The 19,200-nt window shown below is 47.2% G+C and overlaps 2 protein-coding genes across 8 annotated transcripts in view; both read right to left on the minus strand.

Moving 5' to 3' along the window:
- LOC102452649 (uncharacterized) overlaps positions 1 to 19,200 on the minus strand; it is a 36,629-nt gene that overhangs the window by 9,824 nt on the left and 7,605 nt on the right. The window contains exons 2-4 of one of the 4 annotated variants that reach the window (XR_012906043.1): positions 17,202 to 19,168; positions 2,764 to 2,847; positions 2,000 to 2,388 (exon numbers count right to left, since the gene is read on the minus strand). Coding sequence is in view for 1 of the 4 variants with exons in the window: in XM_075936799.1 (XP_075792914.1) it covers positions 17,898 to 19,064 (1,167 nt within the window). In the remaining 3 variants the exon portion in view is untranslated. Of the gene's footprint in view, positions 1 to 1,999; positions 2,848 to 16,472; positions 19,169 to 19,200 lie in introns of those variants that run through there. The other 3 variants (XR_012906042.1, XR_012906041.1, XM_075936799.1) reach the window with 3 other exon arrangements.
- Positions 2,000 to 11,286, minus strand: LOC142818144 (uncharacterized). Of its 4 annotated transcripts, none has more exons than XM_075936800.1 (2): positions 11,167 to 11,286; positions 2,000 to 7,607 (listed from the first exon to the last, which is right to left on the minus strand). In XM_075936800.1, exon 2 carries the CDS (start codon positions 7,491 to 7,493, stop codon positions 6,330 to 6,332), a length of 1,164 nt encoding a protein of 387 aa, XP_075792915.1. In that variant the 5' UTR covers positions 7,494 to 7,607; positions 11,167 to 11,286; the 3' UTR covers positions 2,000 to 6,329. The 4 variants fall into 4 exon arrangements, with proteins under 4 accessions (XP_075792915.1, XP_075792918.1, XP_075792916.1 ...); XM_075936803.1 differs by having other exon boundaries at positions 11,157 to 11,257; XM_075936801.1 differs by lacking the exon at positions 11,167 to 11,286 and adding an exon at positions 10,905 to 11,048.

Genomic DNA, 19,200 nt, shown 5'->3' on the forward strand with positions numbered 1-19,200 from the left:
CCTTCGCAAAGCGCTGAAGTGCGGCCGCGCATGCGCGTCGGCCGCAGCGAAGGCCGTTGTGCGGCCGTTGGCGCCCTGGGGGAGGGGCAGTCAGCGCTGCGCACGTGCAAGCATTGCGGCGAGGAGGGGGGGGGGCTCAGGAAGGAGCCGGAACTCGGTGCTGGGTTTCCGGCCTGCCCTTCGCTCCATCAGCCGGGGGGGGGTTCAGCGCGCAGAAGGGCCTTTGGGGGCCCCCGCCAGACCCGCTGGCCCCTAGCCCTGGGGTCCAACGCGCTAGCCACGCGTGGCTACTTGGCTGACACAGTCACTCACAATAACGTGCCCGGTCGCTATAGAGGTCGCCGCTATAGCGCCTGCTGCTTGCGCTCTGGCTGGGGCCAGGGGGACTCAGTGCTGCTCTGCCCCCACCCACTGCGGTAGCTCCCGGGACTGGCTCTATGGGCCTGTCACAATCTGGATGTGTAGAACACGTCCGTGTGAACAAGCGATGGCTGTTCGCGCCTTGCCCTGACCGAGCACACTGCCGTGTGGGGGGGCAGCTTCGGTTGGAGGCGGGAGTGAAGGTTCTGGCTGGGAACGTGGGCTCTGGGGTGGAACCAAAGATGAAGGATTCAGGGTGCAGAAGGGGGTTCTGGGCAGAGGTGAAGAGTTGGAGTGCACGGGGGTGAGCACTTCAGGGTGTGGCTAGGGATTAGGGGTCCAGGAAGGGGCTCAGGACTAGGGCAGGAGAGAAGAAAGAAGTGTCAGCTCTAGGAGGGAGTGTGTATGGGAGAGGTTGTTGGGCTGGTGCAAGAGATTAGGGGGGCAGGGTCTCAGTGGCACCATCGATCCCAGGAAGCAGGTCCCTGTGGCCCCTAGGTACATAGGTGGACAAGGACACACTCTCCGCACACTGCCCTGGAGTCCACAGGCACCTCCACAGTGGCTCCTACTGGTTGCAGTTCCTGGCTAATGGGATATGTGGAGTAAGCACTGGGGTAGGGGCAAGGGACAGAGCCTCCCTGTGGTGAGGGGTCACAGGGACCTGGCAGAAGCCATACAGGTAGAGAGCCATGGCAGGTAGGGAGCCTACCTTATCCCTGAGCTGTACCACTCACTGGACTTTTAATGGCTTGGTCAGTAGTGCTAACTGGAGTCACCAAAGTTTCTTCTGACTGTGTGTTCAGGGGGTTGGGGTGGAGGAGAAGAGAGGTGGGAACCAAAAACCTAAGGTGGAAGCATCACCTCCCCATCAACTTCTGTTCTCTTTGCACATCCATGTCTTGACTGTAGCAGCAGGGTAGCTAAACGAGCTTCCTGCGATTTACTGCTTGAAACCTTACTGTCTTGGGCAGAAAATACATTTTTAGATCCTTGATCAGTGTTCTTACTTTTACACCAAAGGGCACCTTTTCTCCAAACTCTCTTTTCTCACTCCACCACCAATCACAAGCAGCTGACTTACACAGCAGCCACCCACTTTCCCTCCTAAAAATGTACAGTCCAGAACAGTATTTGCTTTCAATTAATGCTATTGAAAATTTTGGTTGTGTAGTCTCCCTCTCCTTCTTAAACCCTGGAGAGCAGAGGAAAGGTCACTGGCCCCTGCATCCCTATTTAAGAGGGGTACTTCAGTACATACTTAAGTCCTAACGGGACTCTCCCTCATGCTTTCTGGAATCAATGCCCCAGTGAACTAGATGAAACTAGTCTAGTGTCTTTCTTAATGCAAGTTCATGAGAGATGGGTGTATAAAAACTGTAGCTCTAAGGATGACTATAACCATCCATTAGTAAATTTTACAAGACCACTATAGAGCTTGAACTTTAACCACTTTGTCCAAATGTAAATTGATAGCGGGAAGCTGTTACAGGTGTTCTCTCACTAACCATGTGTGCTCTCCCATCAGCACAATAACTGAACACAGATGTTGACTTTCTCTCACAGCACACACAAGTGGCTTTTTTTTACCATTGGTTTGGATAACTACTGGTAGGAAAACCAGACAAACTCATAGTAATCCTTGTTTGTCCATATTTAATAATTCCACTTCAACCAAAACAGCAGCATTTCTGCCCATGCCCACTGTATGAAAACATGTCTCATGGCAGGTTTTGTTTAAAGTCTGTGATCTACCAGTGCCATTGCTATTTACATAACGAGTAGTAATTTTGAGCTTTCATCCTGATAGTGACACTACTTTGTGATTCAACCTCTGCCTACGATCTTCTTCTCCATCCTCTCGGTAGAATGCTGGATTTTTATCGATGGAATGAATGAGTAGTTGCACTGTGTTAGATAGTAATGCTATGGCATTGAAAGATTCAGGTTGCCTGACTGGATAGATTATCACCATATGCTGTTATCTTCATTCAATTCCACTGCCAACTTTCTCATCAGAAGATTATGCTAGCACACAGAGGAAACAGGTCAAATGGGCAGCAAACACTTCAGTTAGCCTTGTGCCAAGGACAGGATCAGAAAACAATTCAAGCAGGTCAATTTGTAATAATTTTAGTCTCCCCCTTTCAACTTTTAGGGACATTAACTGCTGCAGAGTAATATTTTCTGGTGATCCTAAACATTTGTATTTTCATTCTGTAAAAATGCAAACAGGATGCTGAAAACTCCCCATGGTAATCAAAGGCATTCAAAGGTAGGAGATACTATTTCACATAACCCCTCTTCAAATCGAAGGAAGACCAACAGACAAATATAAATGCTTCATACTACAGGAACAGATACACAGTTTGTATATAATAATAGTCTTTCATTAAAAAATACCATCTCTGTTGCATTCTGCAGCTAGATCCATACTTCATCCTTAGGGGAAAGAACAAGCACTGCGAAAGATGGTAGATATACGAGCTGGAACAAGAGGAAAGTAGAAAATACTTTCATCACAGGCACTGGCTCCATTTATATCCAAAATCATTCATGGCAATTAGAACAAACCCATTAGCGATTAAATGAATTCAACTCCTAAACAATGCATTTTAGAATATGAACATAAACTTATATGTATAAACAAACGTATGCAGACTTTTTCTGTTAAAGTTTTCACCTTAAATCCGTGTTTTTCAGGTGGGCAACAGATTAGACAAGGGAGGATATGGGAAGATGACAGTGCAACTAGGGGCATTTTCACTTCATCACCCTGATCTATGGGTGATGTAGCAGGCAATGCCTTGAAACCCAGCTGTCTTATCACCCTGTTCCCACAATCCCACCCCACAATACAGCTAGCTACAGGAGCAGTCCATGTAGCAAGCAGAGGAAGCACAACTGTGGTTTAAAGGGACTTTTACCAGTTACATGTGCTTACTAAAATACCTACTTATTTTTAAGACATATAAAAGGTCTTATATAATGGTACCAATTGCTTAGCTAAGCGATTAATGAGTCACTATCAACTTGAAATAATGATTACATCTAACAATTCTGTATTTACTGTTGTTACAATTCCAAAGATTAATATGATTTAACAAAAACTGTTCATACTTGGTTAGTTTCTATACATTGGGCATTTGGCAACATTTTGTATAAAGTTAGGTTCATTGTTTGAGAACAACATTCTCAGAGTTTTAGGGAAAATGGGCATTTGAGCAGTAATCGATGGAGCCATGTAGATTAGGCTGATCGGCAAAGGGAAATGAAGCCGCAATTTAAATAATCGCGGCTTCATTTAAATTTAAATGGCTGCTGCGCTGAGCCGACAAACAGCTGAGACCTCGTTATGCCTCGTAGGATGAGGTTTACGGGGAGGTCGATAAAGGGCTTTCATGTCGGCAGGGGAGTGTCCAGACTAGCGCGCTGAGCTGACAAACAGCTGATCAGCTGTTTGTCGGCTCAGTGTGGCAGCCATTTAAATTTAAATGAAGCCGCGATTATTTAAATCGCGGTTTCATTTCCCTTTGCTGAACAAACAAATCTACATGGCTCCGTTGACGGAGCCTAACAGTGGAAGCAGAGCTGAAATGAAACGAAAAGAACCGTCAGCAAACAAATGTACTAAAAGGAGACAGGAGGAGAAGTGTTCCTCTTAGGTCAACCCAAAGACCCTTCTGGAAGACTCCCCCCCGCCCCAGAAAGAAAACGGTGAACCAGAAACCACATATTAAAAATGTGAAGGCATGCTATTTTAAGAGTTCAGTAGCTGAAAATTGGGGGAGGGAAAGGCTAATTAGTGAGTTTAAAAAAGAAAAGTTGATATCATCCCTTTAAAAATGCCCTGTAATTTCCGATAAAAACAGATGCTCCTTAGCATAGTGCATCTTTTGGAGTGAGAAAGCTTAAATCTCAATGTTACACAGTGTACAAATCAGCAGCATTCTTATTTTTATTAGCATTTTCTGCTCTTATGTTTTCTGACATTTCTTACCGTAACATAGTAGCTGGGAAGAGGAAAGACTCTCCACCTACCCACAAGTGGCACCGATCCATACAGGCAACCTACCATACCCACATACACCACCACAGTGAGCCATGCAACCTTTTCTCAATTCATCAGTACACCTACAAAAATTGACACATAAGTCACATAAGGACATCAAGGATCAATTAATCCATAGGAATGTGTGTGCACATAAGGATGCAACTGTTTATTATTTGTCTGGTATATTTAGGCCTGGATTTTTACAACCATCTTTTAAAAATAAAGATACTACACTAGAAAACATGACAGAAAGAACAGAGAGAGGGTATGGATGGGTCAGCTCTGACTAAATGAACTGTGTAGTCCTAATAAAGGCAAAAAGTGACATATCTCCAAACCAAGTGCTGAAAAGCAGTTAATCAGTTCAGAGTCGTGGACTGCAGAAGGGCTTCAATGTAACCCATCAGTTTTAGAGAAAAGCCCAACTTGAGGCATTCCCAGAAAAGTCCAGCTAGTAATGACAAGGCCCAGGAACCTTCCAGGAACTTCACTTCCATATATATCCTTTGATTTCATTATTTAATGGAAAACAGATCTTTTTTTTCTTGTAACTTTAGAGGACAGGTGCAGAACCAGTCAGCACTTGGGATCATGGAGTGTCTTATGAGGCGATGCTTTCTTATTAGTGTTATGCTGGCCATCATTGGAGAAAGGGGCTGTGGACCAGCCTTCTGTGCATAGGGTGGGGCAATTTCTCTAGCAGTACTGAGTAGGTCTCATTCAGGTAACCAAAATCAACCACAATGACCACAACCATGGAACCTTAAACACTACAATTTGTCCATTTTGTGCAGGGGTGGGCAAAATTCAGTTGTGGACCGGATCTCTCCTGCAGGAGCCTCTGCAGGCTCCCTGCCTGCCCTGCTCCTGCACACTGCTCAGAGCAGCTCGTGGAACGCTGCAAGTCTAGGGGTAAAGGGACGAGGCTTCGCACACTGCCCCTGCCACCAACAAAATCTCACCGCTCCTATTGGCTGCTTCCCTGCCAACGTGAGCTGCCTATTTGCAAGACAGGCAGTGCAAGAAATACCTGCCTCCCTACAGGCTCAGAGGGTGCGTCTAGACTGGCAAGATTTTGCGCAAAAGCAGACGCTTTTGCGCAAAAACTTGCCAGCTGTCTCCACTGGCCGCTTGAATTTGCGCAAGAGCACTGACTTTGTAATGTACAAAATCAGTGCTTCTTGCGCAAATACTTTCACGCTCCCGCTAGGGGAAAAGCCCTCTTGCGCAAGAATACTTGCTCAAGAGGGCCAGTGTAGACAGGGAAGAACTGTTTTGCGTAAAAAAGCCCCGATGGCTAAAATGGCGATGGGGGCTTTCTTGCGCAAAATCGCGTCTAGACTGGCCACGGATGCTTTTGTGCAAAAGCATCCGTGCCAATCTAGACGCGCTTTTGCGGAAATACTTTTAACGGAAAAATGCCAGGCTAGACGCAGCCACAGTGTTCAGAGTCAGCCACACATGGTCCCTACAACCGGTGGAGGGGCATGGAAGGCAGGGACCCTGGCTGAAGAACCGCCTCCTTTCTGCATCCCTACCCCATGTAATCCAAACCCTTTACACCACTACCTCAGACCCTGCACTCCCCTCCTACATTCCTCCTCCAGGTCACAATCAGCACCCAAACCTTGCATCCCAAACTGCTCCCTTGGGTCACACCCCAAATCACTGCATCGCCTCCTGCACTCCTGCCCCAGGTCACAACCCCCTCTTCCAGGGTACAAACCCGCTCCCGGACCCTGCACTCCAGGTTACAACTCCCTCCTTCACCCAAACTCCCTCCCAGATCCCTCACCCCAAGCATGCTTTGGCACACGAACTCCATCCCAGACCCTGCACCTCCTCCATTAATGTCATGGAAGAGTATAGCCCTTGACTACTTACCAATTCCAGGAGTGGCCCCCCCCATACAAAATTATTGCCCATCCCTGACTTTGTGCGTGCGCTCATGCTTCCTTAGAGTAGCAGACACTGTGAAGCAACGGCCACAATAAGCACAGGAGTAGGGTTTTTCCCCAGTATGAATCCGCAGATGGCATTGTAATGTCACCAGCTGGGTGAAACTCCTTCCACACTCCTCACAGTAGAAAGGGCGCTCTCCAGAGTGAATCTGCTGGTGCCTTTTCAACTTGAGCCGCTCAACAAAGGACTTCCCACATTCTTGACATTTATGTGGCTTGTCCTGTCGGTGGATCACCTTGTGTCTGGACAGCAGATTAGGTTTACGGAACCCTTTGCCACACGTCGGACAGATGTAAGGTTTAGAGTCTTCTTCCCCAGACTTTTGATTTTCTGAACACAGATCATCAATGTCCCCATGGCCATGCTTGTCTTGATGCACTGTTGATCCCTGGTTCCTACGCGTACCATTTCCCAAAGCTACCAAGGAGCGCTCAATCTTGTGGACATTGCGTAGGTGCCTCCAGACATCAGCCGTGTGGATGAAACCCTTGTCACACTCCGGACACTTGTGTGGTCTGTCACTAGAATGAATCAGCTTGTGCATTCGCAAGTTCGCAGCGTGGAAGAATTCTTTGCCGCAGATGGGGCATTGGTACGAATACTCTGTCAGGTGTATTTGTTTGTGCATCTGCAATTCGCCCAGATCCTGGAAAGTGGCACAACACTTCTTGCATCTATAAGGCCAAGCTTCTCCAGAAATGGGCTTCAGGTCCTCCTCACCAAAAGTGTCAATAAGAACGATATTTTCATCATCCTCACTTAGCTCTTCCTGAGGTTCCTCAAATGAGCAGAATTCCAGATTCTCATCTTCACATTGCAGATCAAAGTTGGTGCTGGAAGTGATAAAGACCCCAGCTATAGTCTCACCTCTCTTCTGGTAGTAGATCTTACAGGTTTCCTCATCTTCACACTGCAATTCTACAGTGAGTTCTTGCCTACCTGAAGGTTTAGCAGGGCTACAACCAGGACTGAATGGTTGAAAGTTTTTTATATCTGCCTCCAGTTGAAAGCTAGATTTGTGATCCACCAGTTCAGAGGAATGACTGGAGTCGTGTGAATGCTCCTCACCTGTGTCACAAGTGTCATTTTCGGATTCCCAGTCCACCTCCACCTCCATCCTGTAATGTCATATATGGGGCTTATATAGGATTTACTGTGGATGTAAATACACCTTGTTCTTATAGTCCTTCATGATTGGCTCATCTCATTCTGAATCCCAATCACAGCCCTCCTTAGAAAAAAACAGGAGATTATTTCATTAGTCTACTTCACCAGCACTCACATTAAATAAAGGAAAACAACCACAGCAGAGACCTTTTTCTGCTGAACAGATAATACTGGGAGTTTTTGCTTTAGTTACTATGATCATCAAATGGAACATTTCTGTGTTTCCATAAAGTTCAACCTCCTATTTCAATTGGCCCTTTACTGCAAATTTGAATAATTAAGGTAACAACTTCTGGCTTCTCTAGCCTTAAATAACCCATTAAGAATTCCGGGAATTTTTGTTTTAGAACTTAATAATGTGGATCTATTCACTTCAAATATTTGGTGGTCTAAAATTTGTTTGAGTTCTCCCTTTATTTGGAACATGATCAGTGGATGGCCACACACAATAAAAACAACAACAAAAACCTCACTACTCACCTGCGTCCAAGTGAGAAGCAAAACAACCTCCACCCCACACTCCAGCCCCAGGGGCAGAGCACTGAAGCCCAGGGCTTCCCCCTGCAGCAGCACGAGCCGGCACTCGCACACCAACCCCTGTGGAGAGGGGCACCGAGGCTTGGGGCTTACTGCCTGCTTAATGGAAACTTGTGCAGGCTAGATCAAATTAAACTGGGTCCAGATCCAGCCCACAGGCTGTAGTTTTCCCAGTTTAGAAACAATTCCCACACTTCTCTGAACTCTTCTACATCTAGTCTACTCCATTCTTCTCCACAAGATGCAACTTGATAGAACACAGATCTATTCAGCCTAGTAAGCTTTGCTCCTGAAAAACTTTTCTCCGCAAATAAACTAAATGAAATCCACCTGATCGTTTCATAGTAAATGATCAAGAGTGACAAGCAATCTGCCAGAATACATACTGGGGATGTAAAAAGTCGGTTAAATAGGTAACGGCTGAAAATCTCAGCGTTTACACATGCTGTGGGCTCTGCAGTAAAAAGCAGAGCCTGCAGCGAAGCCTCCCCAGGAGCAGGGCCATCACTCTTGCTGGTCTCAGGAAGCCAGCATGTAACCTGTGGTGGGAGGCCAGGCCACCAAGGACACAGGTTGCTCTGGTTGGCTGGCCAGAGCAGCTCCTGCTTGCAGTGGGCCTGTGGGGCTGGAGCAGCCCCCTCCCTACCTGGGGCAGGAAGCTGCTCCAGCCCCTGCGGTTAATCAGAACCTATTTTGGGTGATGTTTGCCAGTTGGCTGGTTAACCTTTCTTGCGCTAAAGACAGTTGTTGGGAAACTCTAAAACCGTGGTCACCAACCAGTAGATCGTGATCTACCGGTAGATCTCGGAGGCTCTAAGAGTAGCTCTTGAGCCTTCTCTGAACTGCACACCTGCGCAGTACATTTACATTAGATTTCCTCATTTGAGGAGCAGCTACTCACCGAGCAACAGCACAGGTGAGTAGCTGCGAGGAATGGTGGGAATTTTTTTTTAAAGTAGCAGTATAAGGATTGGGGATAGCAAGTGATGGAGAGGAGGAGAATAGAGAGGGCGGTGCTTCAAGGAAGGGGCGGGGCGGTAGATCTTGGCTTGGTCTGTCATTTAAAAAGTGATCTTGGGTGTAAAAAGGTTGGAGACCACTGCGTCTAAAACAAGTCTGTCCTCTATTGTCTTTCAGCTTTTACTCCTTGTCAGTGTAAATAGTATAATTTATTAAATGTTTTAATTGCATTAATTCAATATTTAAATCCCTACTAGCCATTTTAATTTTTACATTATTTGGCATATTTCTTTTGCAGCTGACTAAAGTTTCTATATCAGATAGTCTTAGCTAAACCTAAGCAAACAATAAACCGCTTTCACCCTTTTAATGTGGACTGGATGGAGATACTTCAAACTCATTCAAGTGAAGATCATAGATTTAACTCTCAAGAAGGGGTTTCTTTACCACACTTGGCTTTGTCAGAAGATGCATATTCATATGTTCTCCTTGCATGTGAAAATATTTAATTTCGTATGAGTTACCATCAGACACTTTATTTCTGACACTGACCACATAACGTATGCAGCAAGTAACCAGGCTGACACTGACCCACTATACATGCATCAGGCAGACCAAATAGCAAACCATGTAACAGTTAGCAGCCGTGTGTGGGGTCAGAACTGAAAGAAATTACAGGAGCTCATTTTGTTCACTCCCAGATCACCAGGGACAAGAAAGCACTGTGATTTCTTTAGCCACTTCGAGCCTTTCATGATAATTTGTATTACTGAAACTCTCCAAGATCTTCCATGCTCTTGGGTAACCTACAGCTGGTCCCATGAGAAAAAATATTTTGGAAAAATAAATAGGGAGAGAAAAGTGTTTTGAACAATAACCAGTCAGGTACAATTACGGAAGACAGCTAAGCTGCAAATAACAAGAAAGAGTTTCCATAGAAAGCTAGCAGACTAAGGAGGAGACAGTTATAGGTGAGGCCCTACCATTTTGGTCAATTTCACAGTCATTGGATTTTAAAAAAAATAATAAATGTCATTATTTCAGCTATTTATACCTGAATTTTCAGAGGGTGTTGTAATTGTGGGGATCCTGACCCAAAAAGGATATGTGTGGGGGGGAGGGGCGGGCAGGGGGATATTGGAAGATTATTGGAGAAGGTGGGGGATTGAGGCGCAGCTACCCTTACTTCTGTGCTGCTGCAGGTGTAGACACTGCCCACAGAGGTAGGCAGATGGAAAGTGGCAGCTACAGGGCAGGATTCTGGCTTTGCATGCAGAGCCTCCACCAGCAGCAGCAGCAGCACAGGCAGAGGTAAAAGCAAGTCTGCCCTCGTGTGCAGCTCCAGCAAGTGCTGGCTGACCTGTGGCAAAAGCCAGCAGGTAGCTATTTAAAGAACTGACAGAGACCTGGGTTGCAATAGAACAGTACCTGTAAGAAATGTTAGGTTACTTTCACCATTGAACACAGGACAGCATAAAATGGTGCCTCCTTTACTTTTGCATTGCTGCCTGTAGAACTAGGCCCTCAAGTCAGCAGCCACCCGTCAGCCCTGAAGCAACCAGTGTTACAGTAAAGGTGGCCTACTAAAGTATTGCCACCATTACATCTGCACGGCTGCTAGTAGCATCCTGCCAGCCCTACATTTCCATGATGTTTCTTTGTATTGCCTGCCCATTTTCTTATTCCCCCCTATACGTTACCACCCATCTTCTGCCTTATCGCCACATATGTCCAAGGATAACAGCTGGGACACGCCACTGTTTCAGGAAGTGCAGGTGACACGGGATCCTAACGTGCATCACCTCAGGAAGGGCTCTGATGCCCCCCGGTGAATGCCGGCAGGACACCCCTGTTCTGGACGCACCGCGAGCACGAGGTCCGGAGGAAACCAGCCCCGCTGGTCACGCTGCGATGCCACGAGGAGCCCCCGCGTCGGACACTGGGGGGGGGGGGGGCGCGGAGCCAGCGAGGAACTCGAAGGAGAACGAGGCCGCCGAGGCAGAAGAAAGCCCCCCCCCCGCCTGCGGCTCGGCCCCGCCCCGCCCGGCCCACGCGCTCCCCCCGCAGCGCCGCCTCCCGCCCCTCCCCTCGCGGGGCGGAGCCCGGCCGCGCTCACCGGCCCTCACCGTGGCCGCCCAAAGCTCCAGCGGGACCCGGCCCAGGCGCGACAGCAGAGCGGGGGGGGCGAACCCCTCACGCCGCGCCCCCGCCCCACTGCGCAAGCGCGACGTCTAGGAGCGCGTGCGCCTCGGCCGCAGCGAAGCCGGTCGCGCGACTGTCGGTGGGGGGGCCCCCCCCCATTCCCCCGGCGCGAGCGGCGCTGGGGCTGCGCGCGAGACTCAGGTGCAGCGACCCGGGCTCGCTTTTGTCACGTGATCAGTCGTTCTGGCCTCTGTCCCTGCTGCTCTGGCCATAGCCCTGGCGTGGGCGGTAGCCGCCCGCCGGCCGGGTCAGTGCGCCCAGGCCAGCCCCGCTCCGGGCAATGGCTCCCTCCGGCCCCGCTTCATTAGCCTCCTCCTCAGCAAGGGGCTCCTGGCCCCCACCTCTTTCCCTGCTCTGCCACCGCCCGTCCCCGCTTTCAAATCGTCTCTTATCCAAACTAAACAAACCCAGTTCTTCCAGCCTTCCCTCATCGCTCCTTTTCTAGCCCATTCATCATGCCTGATGCTCTTCTCTGAACCGTCTCCCATTTCTCCACATCCTTCCTGAAATGCAGTGCCCTCAACTGGACACAATACTCCAGCTGAGGCCTAACTAGCGCAGAGTAGAGCAGAAGAACTACCCCAGTCTTGCTCACAACACTCCTGTTAGAATAGTGGTAGAGATGTAGCCGTGTTAGTCTGGGGTAGCTGAAGCAAAATGCAGGACAATGTAGCACTTTAAAGACTAACAAGGTGGTTAGTTAACACTCCTGTTAACGCATCCTAGAATCGCCTTTGCTTTTTTTGTAATAGTGTCACACTGTTGACTCATATTTAGCTTGTGGTCCAGTGACCTCTCCATCCCTTTCTGCAGTACTCCTTCCCAGTCACTTTCCACGTGGTATGTGTGGAACTAATTGCTCCTAAGTGGAGTACTTTGTATTTGTCCTCATTGAACTCCATCCTATTTACCTGAGACCACTTCTCCAGTTTGTCCAGATCATTTTGAATTATGACCCTGTCCTCGAAAGCAGTTGCAACCCCTCCCAGCTTGGTATCATCTACAAACTTAATAAATGTACACTCTATGCCATCATCTAAATTATTGATGAGGATATTGAACAGAACTGGTCCCAAAACAAATCCATGCGGAACAGCACTTGTTATGCCCTTCCTGCATGATTGTGAACCATTGATTACCACTCGCTGAGAATGGTTAGTCAGTCAGTTACATACCCACCTTTGAGGAGCTGCATCTAGGTTGTATTACCCAAGTTTATTGATAAGAATGTTGTGCGAGACTGTATGAAATGCTTTACTAAAGTCTAGGTATACCACCACTATCACTTTTACTCCTTATCCACAAGGCTTGTTGTCCTATCAAGGAAAACTATCAGATTGGTTTCACGTAATTTGTTCTTTATAAATCCATGCTGACTGCAGCTTAACACCTTATTATCTTCCAGATGCTTGTAGATGGATTCCTTCATTATTTGCTCCATTATCTTTTCTGGCACAGAAGTTGAGCTGACTGGCCTGTAGTCTTCTGGGTTGTTCTTATTTCCCTTTTTATAGATGAGAACTGTATTTGCCCTTTTCCAGTCTTCTGGAATCTCTCCGATCTTCCATGACTTTTCAAAGACGATAGCTAATGGCTCAGATGCATCCTAGAATATTCAATGAACTGATTGAGAACGTATTTCATCAGGCCCTAGTGACTTGACATCTAACTTTTTCCAAATACTTTTTAATTTATTCTTTTCCTATTCTAACTTCTGAAACTACCCCATTCTTGCTAGCATTCACTGTGTTAAGACATCCAGTCACCACCAATCCCCAGGTCATTAAGCACCTTTTCTGTTAATATTTCTCCCTCTTCATTGAGCAAAGGGCCTACCTTGTCCTTGGGTCTTCCTCTTGCTTCTAACGTATTTGTAGAATGTTTTCTTTTTACCCTTTATCTATCTAGCTAGTCTGAACTTGTTTTGTGCCTTTGCAATTTTGTCCCTACATACTTGCATGACATGGCACACTAAAGCAGTTGCTATCCATTTAGATCAAGAACAGCTGTCCTGAGCTTTCACATCAAGATGAATTTCTGGCTTCAGCGTCACTTCCATCTCTCTCCCTCCCCTCACCATGCTGCAGAATGATTATTGACAGAATGAATAAGTGCTTGGACTGTTTTAGACATTAATACAATCAAGTCAAAATTATTTAGGTTGTAAGATTCTAGTTAGGAAAAAAAAAATCACATGCTGATGTCTGTATTCAACTATAGTGCCTACTTTTTCCATTAGAAGATTACTCTAGCAGCTGGACATAATAGGTCATAAGCTAAGAAGTATAGCTACTAAGGACCAAACTGATGCAAACACTTTCTTCAATTAGCCATGCGCTAAAGACAGGATCAGGAAACCATACAAGGATTTAGATCTGATTGCATATAGTCTCCCCCTACAAAGGCCACTAACTATATCAGGAGAATATTTTCTGATGACCCTAAACACTTGTATTTCATAGAATCACAGAATACTAGGACTGGAAGGGACCTTGAGAGGTCATCGAGTCCAGTCACCTGCCCTCACAGAGGGACCCAGACCATTCCTGATAGACATTTATCTAACCTACGCTTAAATATCTCCAGAGATTTCCATGCTGTAAAAATGCAGACCAAATGCTGAGAACTCCCATGGCAACCAAAAACTTTCAAAAAGTTAAGAGACATAATTCCATGTGATGCCTCTGCAAAACTAAGGGGCTACGTCTAGACTGGCATGATTTTCCGCAAATGCTTTTAACAGAAACCTTTCCCGCAAATGCTTTTAACGGAAAAACAACGTCTAGATTGGCACGGACATTTTTCCGCAAAAGCACTTTATGTGGAAAAGCGTCCGTGCCAATCTAGACCCGGGTTTGCGTAAGAAAGTCCCAATCGCCATTTTCGCGATTGGGGCTTTTTTGCGCAAAACAATACCGTGTTGTCTACACTGGCCCTCTTGTGCAAAAGCATTTGCGCAAGAGGGCTTTTGCCTAAATGGGAGCAGCATAGTATTTCCGCAAGAACACTGACAATCTTACATGAGATCGTCAGTGTTCTTTCCGAAATTCAAGCGGCCAGTGTAGACAGCTGGCAAGTTTTTCCATAAAAGTAGCTGCTTTTGTGGAAAAACTTGCCAGTCTAGACCAGCCAGAGTCTGAGTGTATATACATAAAAGCCTCGCTGTAGCAAACACAGACACACAACTTGTACATTAAAAAGGTCTTAAATTAAAAAACAAATATCCCTGGATATTACACCTAGATCCAAGATTTATGCATCAGCCTAACCCAGGGACAGAGTAAGTATTGCAAAGGATGTAAAATCCCATTTAATTGGTAGGTATTAGAGATGTAAAATCACATTTAATTGGTGTAATATGTTTAGCCAGTTAACTGATTAAAGGGGATAGTGGGGACATTCCAGCCCCATGACCGGACTGGAACACTCCCTCCCCCACCCTGCCATAGCCAAGGACAAGGACTGCTCTGGCTGGCTGATCGGAACAACCCCTACCTGCGGGGGGGGGGGGGGGGGGGGGAGAAGGCGGGGAGGGACTGTCATGGACAGGGGCTGATATGGCCAGCCAGTTGGAGTAGCCCCTGTGGGGCTGGAGCAGCTCCCTGGCTGTGGCAGGCGGGGAGCTGTTCCAGTCCCTACTGCTTAACTGGAACTGGTAAGCCTCATTCACATCCTTGGTAGGTATATCAACTGGAGCAAGAGGACAGTAGAAAATAATTTTCCATGTCTGGCTCTGTCTACATCCACATGAGCTTTAGTCAACTCTAAAACAATGCAAATGAGGGGTCTGGATACCTGTGTTTGTAACACTGATGTGGAAGTTTAGGCCTAAAGGGATGAGAGGTGCAAGCTTGGGGGAGGGGGGGAATTGGGATGCAGAAGGTGGTGGAGAAGGGGATGCTGGCTTGGGGAGGGGACTCCAAGCTGGGAAGTGTTGGGGTCAGGTGGAGGGTTGGGGTACTGAGCAATCCACAGGCTTGTGGCTGTGAGAGTGCAGGAGTTTGGGCTGGAGTGAATGAGGGGCTCAGGGCAGAGAGGCTGGGAGTATGACGGGCTCAGGACACAGATTTGCTGTGTGTGGATGGTGCAGGAGTGTTGTGGCAGAACACTGAGGAGTTTGGGGATGTGAGAGCTTCAGGGGGTTCCAGTATAGGATAGGCTCAGATCTCAGGTCGGGGAGGGGCACAGGAGTGTTATGATGCTGCGGCCAGATGGGGGCTTGGCCCCAACTGGGGGGGTTGTTGGCCAGGCTTTATTTTTAAATAAAATATTACGTCAAACACAAAAAGTTCAGCATTGTCTTTATTTAGGAGAAGGGCAGGGAACCTGTTTTGAGTCAGGGGCCACTGACCCACAGAAAAGTCAGTTGGGGCCACACAAGTGAGATGCAAAAAAAAATAACTCCTCCAACCCCTCCCCTGCCCCCAAGCCTCACTAATGTGGCCCCAACTGTGCTAGTGAGAGCAGGGGACATGGTACTGGGGAAGGGTGCTAGTGGGTGCCGGGGTAGGGACAGGGTGCCAGTGGGGACAGTGGACAGGGAGTCCCTGGCACGTGCCTCCTCTGGGGACTCCTAGCCCCCCCACCCTGCAGAGGAGGGAAGCCCTGGCGTGTGCCTCCTCCAGGGACTCCAACCCTTCCCTTCCCCCCTCCGCACAGCAAAAGTCCCCAGCACGCCACAGACCTGGGTTGAGTTACCGTGCCGGCTGTTTGGGAGAGAGGGAGCAGCCAGCGCTTCCTGGAATCCCGAAAGTGGCGCGCAGCTGCCAGACTTCCTTCCACCCCGCTGGAAGCCAGCACTACCTCCATTGTCGCTGGAGGTAGGCAATGGGGCATCTTGGGGGTGGAGGGAGACAGGGGAGAGGGGTCCTCCCGATCGACCCGTCATTTGCGATCGACGGGTTGGGGACCACGGTCTTAAAGTGTTTTGTAATCAGCTGTGCAACAGATTAAATGAGGGAGGGGCTGGGAAAAAGAAGGAAGTATTGGGAGTGTTTTCACTTCATCACTTTGATCGATCCTACTGGTAAATGAGCTCCTATAACCATTAATGCAGTAGGCAATTTCTTGAAAGACACCTGCCTCATCATCCTGCCCCCACAGTTCCCACTATATAGCCAGCTGCCGGAGCAGCAAGCATGTCTAATATTGGAAGCAGAGGAAGCAACAGGAATGGTTAGCTGCGTGATTGACGAGGCATTATCAAACTGTTATATGTAATCAAGAATCCCGCAATTACTATGACTGAAGAGACTGTTCAGACTTGTTTAGTTTATCTACTTTGTGCATTTGACAACACTTAGTGAACCTGATCCTATGCAGTTTTTGAGAACATTCTCAGAGCTTTGGGGAAAAAAATAGGGTGTCTAGCGGTAACAACAGAAGCAGAGCCGAAATGAAAAGCAAACAGGCAGCAAACAGGTGAATGCATATACAAAGAAAGAGCATGCAGAAGGAGAGGTGTTCCTTCTAGGACAATCCAAAAAACTCTTCTTAATAAAAAGAAGGTGTGTGTGTGTGGAGAGAGAGGGGAGCCAGAAGCTATCACATTATTATTATTTTTTTAATTTAAAGGCATGCGTTTTTAAGGGGGTCAGTAGCAGAGCATTGAGGATTTTTAATTAGCCTGTTAAAAATGCCCTCGAATTTCTAAAGTAATACCAGCAAATTATTTTTGATAAGGATAGGTGCAAATGCACCGTATTGGATCTTCTAGAGCCACAGCTAGAATCAGGAACCTTTACCCTTGTATAAAAACCAGCACTATTTTCTTTATTTTTATTAGTATTTTTATGATTTTAAATTCTAAAACATTTGTCACTGTAATGCAGTAGCTGGGCAGAGTAAAGACTCTCCACCTAGATACAAGTGGCACAGATCCATACAGACAACTCACCATACCCATGTACACCATCACAGCAAGCCACACAATGCTCTTTCCATCCATCAATATACATACCTGTGATGTGTTATGCAAGCACATAAATGATCAGTATATCCATAAGCAGTGTGTGCACAAAGGGTCCAACTGTTAATTAAGTTTCCAGTTTACTGAAGTCCTGGATATTATTATTTTGCAATTGACATGCTCCTTTTCCTTGAAATAAAGGTACCTCATTATAAAACATGACAGACTGCACATTGGTGCAGATGGGCTACCCCTGACCAAGTGGACGGTGTAATCCTGGCAACAGCCTACAATGACAGCTTTCCAAATCCATTGCTGGAGAGCAGTCACTTTCCAGACCTCCAAACCGATGGGTATTGCTGTCAGGACTTAGCCATGGTTCTATTCAACATATCAATCTTTGGGAAAACCTCAGCTTAACACATGTCCCCAGAGAAATCCAATTGGGGATGGATGTCCAGCACCTCCAAAGGGCTTCATGTTTGCCGGACAACTTCTCTAACCTCATTCTTCAACCCTATTGGGGCTGTTCCTTCTTCTCTGAAGTCTTTACTTGTAGTGATCATGGAGTTCCGCACAAGGCTCTGTTTCCTGATCAGAGTTGTATTGGCAATACTTGTGGAATGTAGCTGTGGACTGACCTATGTGCGTAGAGAATGGAGGTTTAAGAAGCATGGACAAGTTTCACTCAAGTAAGAAGGGAAACGAAACAAAACAACCACTAGTGCAGGTACAATTCTATAGTCTCTAAGATGTCTTCACTTGGTGAGTGCGCTCATGTCTCCTCAAAGAGCCTGACTCTGTGAAGTCTTGAGCACAATAAGAGCAAGAGTAGGGTTTCTCTCCTGTATGGATCCGCTGATGGCGCTGTAGTGATGCCAGCCGCGTGAAGGTCCCGCCACACTCCTCACAGTAGAAAGGACGCTCTCCAGAGTGAGTTTGCTGATGCCTTTTCAGTCTGAGCAGCTGGATAAAGGACTTCCCACATTCTTGACATTGATATGGTTTGTCCTGTCGGTGGATCACCTTGTGTTTGGACAGCAAATTAGGTTTATGGAAACCTTTGCCACATGTTGGACAGATGTAAGGTTTAGACTGTTCTTCTCCAGGCTTTTGGTCATCTGAACACTGTTGATAGGTATCTCCGCCACCATTTTGGATCTGGTGCACTGAAGACCATGGGTTCCTAACCATGCCATTTCCCAAAATTTTTGAACGCTCAATCTTGTGGACATTGCGTAGGTGCCTCCAGACATCAGCCGTGCGGATGAACCCCTTGTCGCACTCCGGACACTTGTGTGGTCTGTCACTGGAATGAATCAGCTTGTGCATTCGCAAGTTCGCAGCACGGAAGAACTCTTTGCCACAGATGGGGCACTGGTACGAATGTTCTGTCAGATGGATTTGTTTGTGTTCTTGTAATTCACCCAGATCCTGGAAAGTGGCCCCACACTTCTTGCACCTAAAAGGCCAAGCTTCTCCAGAAAGGGGCTTCAGGTCCTCCTCGCCAAAGGCATCAATAAGAATGATGTTTTCATCATCCTCACTTAACCCCCCCTGAGGTTCCTCAGAGTGCTCCGAGGAGTAAAGCTCCAGGTCCTCATCTTCACACTGAAGGTCGAAGTTGGTGCTGGAAGTGACACAGACGGCAGGAGTGGCGGGATCACGTTTCTGGTAGTAGTTTTCATAGGTTTCCTCCTCTTCACATTGCAATTCTACAGGGAGCTCCTGCCTAATTGAAGGGCCAGCAATGCTGCAAACAGGGCTAGCTGGTGGTGAGTAATCTTCCTCTACCTCCAGCTGGAGGCTGGCTTTGCGACCTGTCCGTTCAGAGACATGGCTGGAGTCATCTGACTGCTCCTCACCTGTGTCACAAGTGTCATTATCAGACTCCCAGTCAACCTCCACATCCATCCTGTGATGTCACCAAAGGTGCTTATGGAGGAATAATCATTGAGGCAAGTACATATGTTCTCTCATGGTTAGACCTTTGCATCTTCAGCTCCAACTGCAGCCTCCTGGGGAAGGAGAGAGAAGAGGGTGGGGCGAG

The sequence above is a fragment of the Pelodiscus sinensis genome, chromosome 9, assembly GCF_049634645.1.
Source record: "Pelodiscus sinensis isolate JC-2024 chromosome 9, ASM4963464v1, whole genome shotgun sequence".
NCBI classification, from domain to species: domain Eukaryota; kingdom Metazoa; phylum Chordata; order Testudines; family Trionychidae; genus Pelodiscus; species Pelodiscus sinensis.

Coding starts and splice junctions, on each gene's coding strand:
- LOC142818144 (XM_075936800.1), bottom strand. CDS start 7,493: ATGGAGGTGGAGGTGGACTGGGAATCCGAAAATGACACTTGTGACACA.